Source organism: Petromyzon marinus, unplaced genomic scaffold (genome assembly GCF_048934315.1).
Source record: "Petromyzon marinus isolate PM22_M1 ecotype Great Lakes invasive population unplaced genomic scaffold, UKy_Petmar_22M1.pri1.0 PM_Scaffold_178, whole genome shotgun sequence".
Classification (NCBI taxonomy): Eukaryota; Metazoa; Chordata; class Hyperoartia; order Petromyzontiformes; family Petromyzontidae; genus Petromyzon; species Petromyzon marinus.
In genome coordinates this window covers 108,171-121,049 of record NW_027423144.1, presented here as the reverse complement: position 1 = coordinate 121,049, position 12,879 = coordinate 108,171, and the positions used below count along the sequence as shown (strand labels likewise).

Here is a 12,879-nt window from a genome sequence, read left to right as displayed (position 1 = left end):
CTCACTCTATCACTCACTCACTCTATCACTCACTCGATCACTCGCTCACTCGATCACTCACTCACTCTATCACTCACTCTATCACTCGCTCACTCGATCGCTCACTCTATCACTTGATCACTCACTCACTCTATCACTCACTCACTCATCACTCGTCCGCGTCGTCACAGAGACGGTGCGAGTGACGACGGCGGCGCACCGCGCGCTCCTCGTCGCCAAGAACGTCGCCGCCTTCCCCGGACGACAGCAGCGCTGGGCCGAGGGCTCCATTGACCTGTGGTGGATCGTCCACGATGGCGGCATGCTCATGCTGCTGCCCTTCCTGCTGCGTCAACACAAGGTGACACAGCAGTGGTGTGTGGCTGTGTGTGTGTGGCTGTGTGTGTGTGACTGTGTGTGTGGCTGTGTGTGGCTGTGTGTGTGTGGCTGTGTGTGTGTGGCTGTGTGTGTGTGGCTGTGTGTGTGTGGCTGTGTGTGTGTGTGGCTGTGTGTGTGGCTGTGTGTGTGTGTGAGTGTGACCGTGTGTGTGGCTGTGTGTGGCTGTGTGTGTGGCTGTGTGTGTGACTGTGTGTGACTGTGTGTGTGTGACTGTGTGTGTGTGACTGTGTAACTGTGTGTGGCTGTGTGTGGCTGTGTGTGTGACTGTGTGTGTGTGACTGTGTGTGTGGCTGTGTGTGTGGCTGTGTGTGGCTGTGTGTGGCTGTGTGTGTGGCTGTGTGTGGCTGTGTGTGTGGCTGTGTGTGTGACTGTGTGTGTGACTGTGTGTGGCTGTGTGTGTGACTGTGTGACTGTGTGACTGTGTGGGTGTGTGACTGTGTGTGTGTGGCTGTGTGTGTGACCGTGTGTGTGACTGTGTGTGTGACTGTGTGTGTGACTGTGTGTGGGTGACTGTGTGTGGCTGTGTGTGTGACTGTGTGTGTGGCTGTGTGTGTGGCTGTGTGTGTGGCTGTGTGTGTGGCTGTGTGTGTGTGGCTGTGTGTGTGTGGCTATGTGTGGCTGTGTGTGGCTGTGTGTGTGTGGCTGTGTGTGTGTGTGACTGTGTGTGGCTGTGTGTGTGGCTGTGTGTGTGACTGTGTGTGTGTGGCTGTGTGTGGCTGTGTGTGGCTGTGTGTGTGTGGCTGTGTGTGGCTGTGTGTGTGTGTGACTGTGTGTGTGACTGTGTGTGACTGTGTGTGTGGCTGTGTGTGGCTGTGTGTGACTGTGTGTGACTGTGTGTGTGGCTGTGTGTGACTGTGTGTGTGACTGTGTGTGTGACTGTGTGTGTGACTGTGTGTGTGTGGCTGTGTGTGGCTGTGTGGCTGTGTGTGTGTGGCTGTGTGTGGCTGTGTGTGGCTGTGTGACACAAGGTGACACAGCCGTGGTGTGTGGCTGTGTGTGTGACTGTGTGTGTGGCTGTGTGTTACTGTGTGTGTGACTGTGTGTGTGTGACTGTGTGTGTGTGGCTGTGTGTGTGTGTGTGGCTGTGTGTGTGTGTGACTGTGTGTAGCTGTGTGTGACTGTGTGTGTGACTGTGTGTGTGTGTGTGGCTGTGTGTGACTGTGACTGTGTGTAGCTGTGTGTGTGTGGCTGTGTGTGTGGCTGTGTGTGTGACTGTGTGTGTGACTGTGTGTGACTGTGTGTGTGGCTGTGTGACTGTGTGTGTGGCTGTGTGTGTGACTGTGTGTGGCTGTGTGTGTGACTGTGTGTGTGTGACTGTGTGTGTGTGACTGTGTGTGTGGCTGTGTGTGTGTGTGGCTGTGTGTGTGTGTGACTGTGTGTGGCTGTGTGTGACTGTGTGTGTGTGACTGTGTGTGTGTGTGGCTGTGTGTGACTGTGACTGTGTGTAGCTGTGTGTGTGTGGCTGTGTGTGTGGCTGTGTGTGTGACTGTGTGTGGCTGTGTGTGTGACTGTGTGTGTGACTGTGTGTGGCTGTGTGAGTGTGTGGCTGTGTGTGACTGTGTGTGTGTGACTGTGTGTGTGGCTGTGTGGCTGTGTGTGATTGTGTGACTGTGTGAGTGTGTGGCTGTGTGTGACTGTGTGGCTGTGTGGCTGTGTGTGTGTGTGACTGTGTGTGACTGTGTGACTGTGTGAGTGTGTGGCTGTGTGTGTGACTGTGTGTGTGACTGTGTGACTGTGTGAGTGTGTGGCTGTGTGTGTGACTGTGTGACTGTGTGATTGTGTGTGTGGTTGTGTGTGTGACTGTGTGACTGTGTGATTGTGTGTGTGGCTGTGTGTGTGTGTGACTGTGTGTGTGGCTGTGTGACTGTGTGTGTGTGACTGTGTGTGTGGCTATGTGGGTGACTGTGTGGGTGTGTGACTGTGTGTGGCTGTGTGTGTGTGACTGTGTGTGTGTGGCTGTGTGTGGCTGTGTGTGGCTGTGTGTGTGTGGCTGTGTGTGTGGCTGTGTGTGTGACTGTGTGTGTGGCTGTGTGTGTGTGACTGTGTGGGTGTGTGGGTGTGACTGTGTGTGTGTGACTGTGTGTGTGTGACTGTGTGTGTGGCTGTGTGACTGTGTGTGTGACTGTGTGGGTGTGTGGGTGACTGTGTGTGTGTGGCTGTGTGTGTGTGACTGTGTGTGTGACTGTGTGACTGTGTGTGTGGGGTGTGTGTGTGTGTGTGACTGTGTGTGTGTGTGTGTGTGTGACTGTGTGTGGGTGACTGTGTGTGTGACTGTGTGACTGTGTGTGTGGGTGACTGTGTGTGTGACTGTGTGTGTGACTGTGTGTGTGACTGTGTGTGTGTGGCTGTGTGTGTGACTGTGTGTGACTGTGTGTGGCTGTGTGTGTGGCTGTGTGTGTGACTGTGTGTGTGTGGCTGTGTGTGATTGTGTGTGTGACTGTGTGTGTGTGTGACTGTGTGTGGCTGTGTGTGTGGCTGTGTGACTGTGTGTGACTGTGTGTGACTGTGTGACTGTGTGTGACTGTGTGTGGCTGTGTGACTGTGTGTGTGACTGTGTGTGGGTGACTGTGTGTGGCTGTGTGTGGCTGTGTGTGTGTGACTGTGTGACTGTGTGGCTGTGTGTGTGTGACTGTGTGTGATTGTGTGTGACTGTGTGAGTGTGTGGCTGTGTGTGGCTGTGTGTGGGTGACTGTGTGTGGCTGTGTGTGGCTGTGTGTGACTGTGTGAGTGTGTGGCTGTGTGTGGCTGTGTGTGGGTGACTGTGTGTGGCTGTGTGTGTGACTGTGTGTGGCTGTGTGTGACTGTGTGTGTGACTGTGTGTGTGGCTGTGTGTGGCTGTGTGTGTGTGGCTGTGTGTGGCTGTGTGTGGGTGACTGTGTGTGGCTGTGTGTGGGTGACTGTGTGTGGCTGTGTGTGGGTGACTGTGTGTGGCTGTGTGTGGCTGTGTGTGTGACTGTGTGTGTGACTGTGTGTGTGACTGTGTGTGACTGTGTGACTGTGTGTGTGACTGTGTGTGTGGCTGTGTGTGTGTGACTGTGTGTGTGTGTGGCTGTGTGTGTGGCTGTGTGTGTGACTGTGTGTGTGTGTGTGGCTGTGTGTGTGTGACTGTGTGTGACTGTGTGTGACTGTGACTGTGTGAGTGTGTGGCTGTGTGTGTGGCTGTGTGTGTGGCTGTGTGTGTGGCTGTGTGTGTGACTGTGTGTGACTGTGTGTGTGTGACTGTGTGTGACTGTGTGTGTGGCTGTGTGTGTGACTGTGTGTGTGACTGTGTGTGTGACTGTGTGTGTGTGACTGTGTGTGTGACTGTGTGTGTGACTGTGTGTGGCTGTGTGTGTGTGTGACTGTGTGACTGTGTGATTGTGTGGCTGACTGTGTGACTGTGTGTGTGTGTGACTGTGTGTGACTGTGTGTGTGTGACTGTGTGTGTGTGACTGTGTAACTGTGTGTGGCTGTGTGTGTGACTGTGTGTGTGTGACTGTGTGTGTGACTGTGTGTGTGGCTGTGTGTGTGGCTGTGTGTGGCTGTGTGTGTGGCTGTGTGTGGCTGTGTGTGTGACTGTGTGTGTGACTGTGTGTGGCTGTGTGTGTGACTGTGTGACTGTGTGACTGTGTGTGTGGCTGTGTGTGTGGCTGTGTGTGGCTGTGTGTGTGACTGTGTGTGGCTGTGTGTGTGACTGTGTGTGGCTGTGTGTGTGACTGTGTGTGTGGCTGTGTGTGACTGTGTGAGTGTGACTGTGTGTGTGACTGTGTGTGTGACTGTGTGACACAAGGTGACTCCGCGGTGGTGTGTGGCTGTGTGTGACTGTGTGTGTGTGACTGTGTGTGTGTGACTGTGTGTGTGTGACTGTGTGTGACTGTGTGTGACTGTGTGACTGTGTGAGTGGCTGTGTGTGTGACTGTGTGTGTGACTGTGTGTGTGACTGTGTGACACAAGGTGACTCCGCGGTGGTGTGTGACTGTGTGTGTGTGACTGTGTGAGTGGCTGTGTGTATGACTGTGTGTGTGACTGTGTGTGTGACTGTGTGACACAAGGTGACTCCGCGGTGGTGTGTGGCTGTGTGTGACTGTGTGTGTGGCTGTGTGTGTGGCTGTGTGTGTGGCTGTGTGTGTGTGACTGTGTGTGTGACTGTGTGTGTGTGTGACTGTGTGTGTGGCTGTGTGTGTGGCTGTGTGTGTGTGACTGTGTGTGTGACTGTGTGTGTGTGTGTGACTGTGTGACTGACTGTGTGACTGTGTGACTGTGTGGCTGACTGTGTGACTGTGTGACTGTGTGTGTGACTGTGTGACTGTGTGACTGTGTGGCTATGTGACTGTGTGAGTGTGTGACTGTGTGTGTGTGACTGTGTGTGTGGCTGTGTGTGACTGTGTGAGTTTGACTGTGTGTGTGACTGTGTGTGTGACTGTGTGACACAAGGTGACTCCGCGGTGGTGTGTGGCTGTGTGTGACTGTGTGTGTGTGACTGTGTGTGTGTGACTGTGTGTGAGTGTGTGTGACTGTGTGACTGTGTGAGTGGCTGTGTGTGTGACTGTGTGTGTGACTGTGTGTGTGACTGTGTGTGTGACTGTGTGACACAAGGTGACTCCGCGGTGGTGTGTGGCTGTGTGTGTGACTGTGTGTGTGTGACTGTGTGAGTGGCTGTGTGTATGACTGTGTGTGTGACTGTGTGTGTGACTGTGTGACACAAGGTGACTCCGCGGTGGTGTGTGGCTGTGTGTGACTGTGTGTGTGGCTGTGTGTGTGGCTGTGTGTGTGTGACTGTGTGTGTGACTGTGTGTGTGTGTGTGACTGTGTGTGTGGCTGTGTGTGTGGCTGTGTGTGTGGCTGTGTGTGTGTGACTGTGTGTGTGTGACTGTGTGACTGACTGTGTGACTGTGTGACTGTGTGACTGACTGTGTGACTGTGTGACTGTGTGTGTGACTGTGTGACTGTGTGACTGTGTGGCTATGTGACTGTGTGAGTGTGTGACTGTGTGTGTGTGACTGTGTGTGTGGCTGTGTGTGACTGTGTGAGTTTGACTGTGTGTGTGACTGTGTGTGTGACTGTGTGACACAAGGTGACTCCGCGGTGGTGTGTGGCTGTGTGTGACTGTGTGTGTGTGACTGTGTGTGTGTGACTGTGTGTGAGTGTGTGTGACTGTGTGACTGTGTGAGTGGCTGTGTGTGTGACTGTGTGTGTGACTGTGTGTGTGACTGTGTGTGTGACTGTGTGAGACAAGGTGACTCCGCGGTGGTGTGTGGCTGTGTGTGTGACTGTGTGTGTGTGACTGTGTGAGTGGCTGTGTGTATGACTGTGTGTGTGACTGTGTGTGTGACTGTGTGACACAAGGTGACTCCGCGGTGGTGTGTGGCTGTGTGTGACTGTGTGTGTGGCTGTGTGTGTGGCTGTGTGTGTGTGACTGTGTGTGTGACTGTGTGTGTGTGTGACTGTGTGTGTGGCTGTGTGTGTGGCTGTGTGTGTGTGACTGTGTGTGTGACTGTGTGTGTGTGTGACTGTGTGACTGTGTGACTGACTGTGTGACTGTGTGACTGTGTGACTCACTGTGTGACTGTGTGACTGTGTGTGACTGTGTGAGGCTGTGTGACTGTGTGACTGTGTGGCTGTGTGGTTGTGTGGTTGTGTGACTGTGTGACTGTGTCTGTGTGACTGTGTAGCTGTGTGACTGTGTGATTGTGTGTGACTGTGTGACTGTGTGACTGTGTGTGGCTGTGTGGCTGTGTGACTGTGTGACTGTGTGGCTGTGTGTGGCTGTGTGACTGTGTGGCTGGGTGACTGTGTAGCTGTGTGGCTGTGTGACTGTGTGGCTGTGTGACTGTGTGACTGTGTGTGACTGTGTGACTGTGTTGCCGTGTGACTCTGTGACTGTGTGACCGTGTGACTGTGTGGCTGTGTGACTGTGTGACTGTGTGACCGTGTGACCGTGTGGCTGTGTGACTGTGTGGCCGTGTGGCCGTGTGACTGTGTGACTGTAAGACTGTGTGACTGTGTGACTGTGTGTGACCGTGTGACTGTGTGTGACTGTGTGACCGTGTGACTGTGTGACTGTGTGACTGTGTGGTTGTGTGAGTGTGTGAGTGACTGTGTGACTGTGTGACTGTGTAACTGTGTGAGTAACTGTGTGGCTGTGTGTCTGTGTGACTGTGTGACCGTGTGACTGTGTGACCGCGTGACTGTGTGACTGTGTGACCGTGTGACCGTGTGGCTGTGTGACTGTGTGGCTGTGTGACTGTGTGACTGCGTGTGACTGTGTGACTGTGTGAGTGAGTGGCTGTGTGACTGTGTGACTGTGTGACTGTGTGGCTGAGTGACCGTGTGGCTGTGTGACCGTGTGACTGTGTGATTGTGTGACTGTGTGGCTGTGTGACTGTGTGACCGTGTGACTGTGTTGCCGTGTGACTGTAAGACTGTGTGACTGTGTGACTGTGTGACTGTGTTGCCGTGTGACTGTGTGACTGTGTGACTGTGTGTGACTGTGTGACTGTGTGTGACTGTGTGGCTGTGTGACTGACTGTGTGACTGTGTGACTGTGTGTGACTGTGTGACTGTGTGACCGTGTGACTGTGTGACTGTGTTGCCGTGTGACTGTGTGACTGTGTGACTGTGTGTGACTGTGTGACCGTGTGACTGTGTGACTGTGTGACTGTGTGGGTGTGTGACTGTGTTGCCGTGTGACTGTGTGACTGTGTGACTGTGTGGCTCTGTGACTGTGTGACTGTGTGAGTGAGTGACTGTGTGACTGTGTGATTGTGTGACTGTGTGGCTGTGTGACTGTGTGACTGTGTGATTGTGTGGCTGTGTGGCTGTGTGACTGTGTGACTGTGTGGCTGTGTGACTGTGTGACTGTGTGAGTGAGTGAATATGTGACTGTGTAACTGTGTGACTGTGTGACTGACTGTGTGACTGTGTGACTGTGTGACTGTATGACTGTCTTGCCGTGTGGCTGTGTGACTGTGTTGCCGTGTGGCTGTGTGACTGTGTGACTGACTGACTGACTGTGTGACTGTGTTGCCGTGTGACTGTGTGACTGTGTGTCTGTGTGATCTGTGTGACTGTGTGACTGTGTGACTGTGTGACCGTGTGGCTGTGTTGCCATGTGACTGTGTGACTGTGTGGCTGTGTGACTGTGTGACTGTGTGGTTGTGTGACGTTTGCACTCAGGTCTGGCGCAAGTGTAAGATGCGCATCTTCACGGTGGCACAGCTTGAGGACAACAGCATCCAGATGAAAAACGACCTCACCACCTTCCTCTACCACCTGCGCATTGACGCCGAGGTGGAGGTGGTGGAGATGGTGAGCGACGCTCACCCACACGCTCACCCACTCACTCGCCCGCTGACCTGCCCGCCCACCCACTCGCTCACTCACCCACTCGCTGACCCGCTCACCCGCTCGCTCACTCACCCGCTCGCTCACTCACCCGCTCGCTCGACCGCCCGCTCCCCCACTGACCTGCCCACCCACCCAACCACTCGCTCACCCACTCGCTCGCTGACCCACCCACCATGCCCACTCGCTCACCCACTCGCTCGCTCGCCCACCCACTCGGTGACCCACTCACCCGCTCACCCACCCACTCGCTCATCCGCCTGCCCGCTCGCTCGCCCTCCCGCCCGCTCACCCGCTCACTCACCCACTGACCCACCCACCCGCCCGCCCACTCGCTCACCCACTGATCTGCCCGCCCACCCAACCCTCGCTCACCTGCCCACTCGCTTGCTTACCCACCCACTCGCCCACCCACTCGCTCACCCACTCATCCACTCACCCACTCGCTCACCCATTCACCCACCTACTCGCTCACCTTACCCGTTCACCCCCGACTTTCTCACCCACACATTCGCTTGCTCACTCGCCCACTCACTCACCCACTCACCGATTCACCCACCCACTCACCAACCCACTCACCCATTCACCCGCCCACTCACCAACCCACTCACCCATTCACCCACCCACTCACCCACCCACTCATCCATTCACCCACCCACTCACCACCCACTCACCCATTCACCCGCCCCCTCACCCACTCACCCACCCACTCGCTAACACACACGGCAGCTGTCCTCCGTGACCTCTTGGTGAGTGTGTACACACGTGTGTGTGTGTGTGAGTGTGTACACACGTGTGAGTGTGTGTGTGTACACACGTGTGTGAGTGTGTACACACGTGTGTGAGTGTGTACACACGTGTGTGTATGTGTGTGTGTGTACACACGTGTTGTGTGTGTGTGTACACACGTGTGTGTGTGTGTACACACGTGTGTGTGTGTGTGTGTGTGTACACACGTGTGTGTGTGTACACACGTGTGTGTGTGTGTACACACATGTGTGTGTGTGTACACACGTGTGTGTATGTGTGTGTGTGTACACACGTGTGTGTGTGAGTGTGTACACACGTGTGTGTATGTGTGTGTGTGTACACACGTGTGTGTGAGTGTGTGTACACACGTGTGTGTGTGTACACACGTGTGTGTGTGTACACACGTGTGAGTGTGAGTGTGTACACACGTGTGAGTGTGTGTGTGTACACACGTGTGTGAGTGTGTACACACGTGTGTGTATGTGTGTGTGTGTGTACACACGTGTGTGTGTGTGTGTACACACGTGTGTGTGTGTGTACACACGTGTGTGTGTGAGTGTGTACACACGTGTGTGTGTGTACACACGTGTGAGTGTGTGTACACACGTGTGTGAGTGTGTACACACGTGTGTGTGTGTGTACAACACGTGTGTGTGTGTGTGTACACAACGTGTGTGTGTGTGTGTGTACACACGTGTGTGTGTGTACACACGTGTGTGTGAGTGTGTGTATGTGTGTACACACGTGTGTGTATGTGTGTGTACACACGTGTGTGTGTGTACACACGTGTGTGTGTGTGTACACACGTGTGTGTATGTGTGTGTGTACACACGTGTGTGTGTGAGTGTGTACACACGTGTGTGTATGTGTGTGTACACACGTGTGTGAGTGTGTACACACGTGTGTGTATGTGTGTGTGTGTGTACACACGTGTGTGTATGTGTGTATGTGTGTGTGTACACACGTGTGTGTATGTGTGTACACACGTGTGTGTATGTGTGTATGTGTGTGTGTGTACACACGTGTGTGTATGTGTGTACACACGTGTGTGTATGTGTGTATGTGTGTGTGTGTACACACGTGTGTGTGTGGTGTGTGTACACACGTGTGTGTATGTGTGTATGTGTGTGTGTGTACACACGTGTGTGTATGTGTGTACACACGTGTGTGTATGTGTGTATGTGTGTGTGTGTACACACGTGTGTGTGTGTGTGTGTGTTTGCCAGCATGACCACGACATCTCGGCGTACACGTACGAGAAGACGCTCGTGATGGAGCAGAGGTCGCAGATGCTGCGTCAGATGCAGCTCTCCAAGTACGAGCGCGAGATGGAGGTGGGTGGCTGGGTGGGTGGGTGGGCGGGGTGGGCGAGGTGGGTGGGTGGCTGGGTGGGTGGCTGGGTGGGTGAGTGGGCGAGGTGGGCGGGGTGAGTGGGCGAGGTGGGTGGTGGCTGGTTGGGTGGCTGGGTGGAGTGGGCTGGGTGTGGGTGGGCGAGGTGGGTGGGTGGCTGGGTGGGTGGCTGGGCGAGGTGGCTGGGTGGCTGGGTGGGTGGGTGGCTGGGTAGGTGGCTGGGTGGGTGGCTGTGTGAGTGGGCGAGGTGGGAGGCTGGGTGGGTGGGTGGGCGAGGTGGCTGGGTGAGTGGGCGAGGTGGGCGAGGTGGGTGGCTGGGTGGGTGGCTGGGTGGGTGGCTGGGTGGGTGGCTGTGTGAGTGGGCTCGGTGGGTGGGTGGCTTGGTGGGTGGCTGGGTGGCTGGGTGGGTGGCTGGGAGGGTGGATGGGTGGGTGGCTGTGTGAGTGGGCGAGGTGGGTGGGTGGCTGGGTTGGTGGCTGGGTGGCTGGGTGGGGGCTGTGTGAGTGGGCGAGTTGGGTGGGTGGCTGGGTGGGTGGCTGGGTGGGTGGCTGGGTGGCTGGGTGGGTGGCTGGGTGGGTGGCTGGGTGGGTGGCTGGGTGGGTGGCTGGGTGGGTGGCTGGGTGGGTGCTGTGTGAGTGGGCGAGGTGGGTGGCTGGGTGGGTGGCTGGGTGAGTGGCTGGGTGAGTGGGCGAGGTGGGCGAGGTGGGTGGCTGGGTGGGTGGCTGTGTGAGTGGGCGAGGTGGGGTGGGTGGCTGGGTGGGTGGCTGGGTGGGTGGCTGGGTGGGTGGCTGGGTGGGTGGCTGTGTGAGTGGGCGAGGTGGGTGGCTGGGTGGGTGGCTGTGTGAGTGGGCGAGGTGGGTGGGTGGCTGGGTGGGTGGCTGGGTGGCTGGGTGGGTGAGGGTGAGGTGTGGTTGTGCGGGCGACGTGTACAGAACGTGGTGTGTGTGCGACCCACCCCCCGCCACACACAGATCCAGAGCATCACGGACGTCTCCCGTGGCTCCATCAAACGCAAGGCCACCACCACCACCACCACCGCCACCACCGCCACCACCGCCACCACCACCGCGACCGCCGCCACCGCCGCCACCGCCAGCGCCTCCCCGTTGCGGTGGCGTCCGACCCGGCCGGCAGCTCCGCCGGGGCCTCCGACGATCGCCAACAGCGGCAGCAGCAGCGGGAGGAGGAGGTGGAGGAGGAGGAGGAGGAGGAGGAAGGGAACCGCACGCCGGACCACGTGTGCACCGATGAGGTGACAGCGGTGGTGGCGGTGATTGCGGTGATGGCGGTGATGGCGGTGGTGGCAGTGGCGGTGATGTTGTTGATGGTGTTGGTGGTGATGGCCAAATAGAATCACCTTGAACCTTCAACCCCGGCACACGCATTGGATGGATGCGGACCGCGATGGAAACATCATTCAGCCGCCACACTCCAACACTCACCCACTCCAACACTCACTCACCCACTCACCCATTCACTCACTCACCCACTCACCCATTCACTCACCCACCCACCCACTCACCCACCCACCCACTCACCCACCCACCCACTCACCCACCCACCCACTCACCCACCCACCCACTCACCTACGCACCCACCCACTCACCCACCCACTCACCTACCCACTCACCACTCACCTCTCACCCACCCACCCACTCACCTACCCACCCACTCACCTACCCACCCACTCACCACCCACTCACCCACTCGCTCACCCACTCGCTCACCTATTCACTCACTCACCCACCCACCCACCCACTCACAAACCCACTCTATCACTCAGCCACCCACTCACCCACCTATCCCCCCACTCACACACCCACTCACCCACCCACTCACTCACCCACTCACTCACCCATTCACTCACTCACCCACTCTCTCACTCACCCACCCACCCACTCACTCATTCACCCACTCACTCACCCACCCACTCACTCACCCACCCACCCACTCACCCACTCACTCACCCTCTCACTCACTCATTCACCCACCCACTCATTCACCCACCCACTCACTCACCCACCCACCCACTCACCCACTCACTCACCCACTCGCTCACCTATTCACTCACTCACCCACTCACTCACCCACCCACTCACAAACCCACTCTATCACTCAGCCACCCACTCACCCACCTATCCCCCCACTCACACACCCACTCACCCACCCACTCACTCACCCACTCACTCACCCATTCACTCACTCACCCACTCTCTCACTCACCCACCCACCCACTCATTCACCCACTCACTCACCCACCCACTCACTCACCCACCCACCCACTCACCCACTCACTCACCCTCTCACTCACTCATTCACCCACCCACTCATTCACCCACCCACTCACTCACCCACCCACCCACTCACCCACTCACTCACCCACTCGCTCACCTATTCACTCACTCACCCACTCACTCACCCACCCACTCACAAACCCACTCTATCACTCAGCCACCCACTCACCCACCTATCCCCCCACTCACACACCCACTCACACACCCACCCACTCACCCACCCACTCAACCACCCACTAACACCACCCACCCACTAACACCACCCGCCCCACGCCCCGCGCCCACCTCGTCCTCCCAGGTGCAGCTCGTGCCGCCGGCTACTCCCGGCGCCGCGGGCCTTGAGGCTCAGGGCGCCGACGGGCCGGCCGCTCAGCTGAGCCCTGGCGAGGGCAGTGAGCGGCAGCGCACGTGGACACACGAGCGGGGCCGTGACGGGGACACCACGCCGGGCGATGCCTGCACTCCACAGGGCCTCAAGGATTTGTTCAACCTCAAACCGTGAGCGGCAGAGGCCACAGGGCGAACACGCGGAACACGCAGGGACAGCCCCACTCAGCACCAGGGACAGCTCCACACAGCACCAGGGACAGCTCCACACAGACTCAGCAGCAGGGACAGCTCCACCCAGACTCAGGGACAGTTCGACTCAGCACCAGGGACAGCTCCACTCAGACTCAGGGACAGCTCCACTCAGACTCAGGGACAGCTCCACTCAGACTCAGGGACAGCTCCACTCAGACTCAGGGACAGCTCCACTCAGCACCAGGGACAGCTCCACGCAGAC

At 57.0% G+C, this 12,879-nt stretch overlaps 1 protein-coding gene across 1 annotated transcript in view; it reads left to right on the top strand.

Annotated features, from left to right (window-relative positions):
* The window catches only part of LOC142922808 (solute carrier family 12 member 5-like), a 16,777-nt gene extending 4,169 nt beyond the window's left edge, over positions 1 to 12,608 (top strand). Inside the window, exons 3-7 of the mRNA XM_076063746.1 lie at positions 171 to 340; positions 7,534 to 7,665; positions 9,678 to 9,785; positions 10,773 to 11,053; positions 12,394 to 12,608. Of these exons, the coding sequence (XP_075919861.1) occupies positions 171 to 340; positions 7,534 to 7,665; positions 9,678 to 9,785; positions 10,773 to 11,053; positions 12,394 to 12,472 (770 nt within the window). The 3' untranslated portion in view covers positions 12,473 to 12,608. The remainder of the gene's footprint in view (positions 1 to 170; positions 341 to 7,533; positions 7,666 to 9,677; positions 9,786 to 10,772; positions 11,054 to 12,393) is intronic.
* Positions 12,609 to 12,879: the final 271 nt, after the last annotated feature.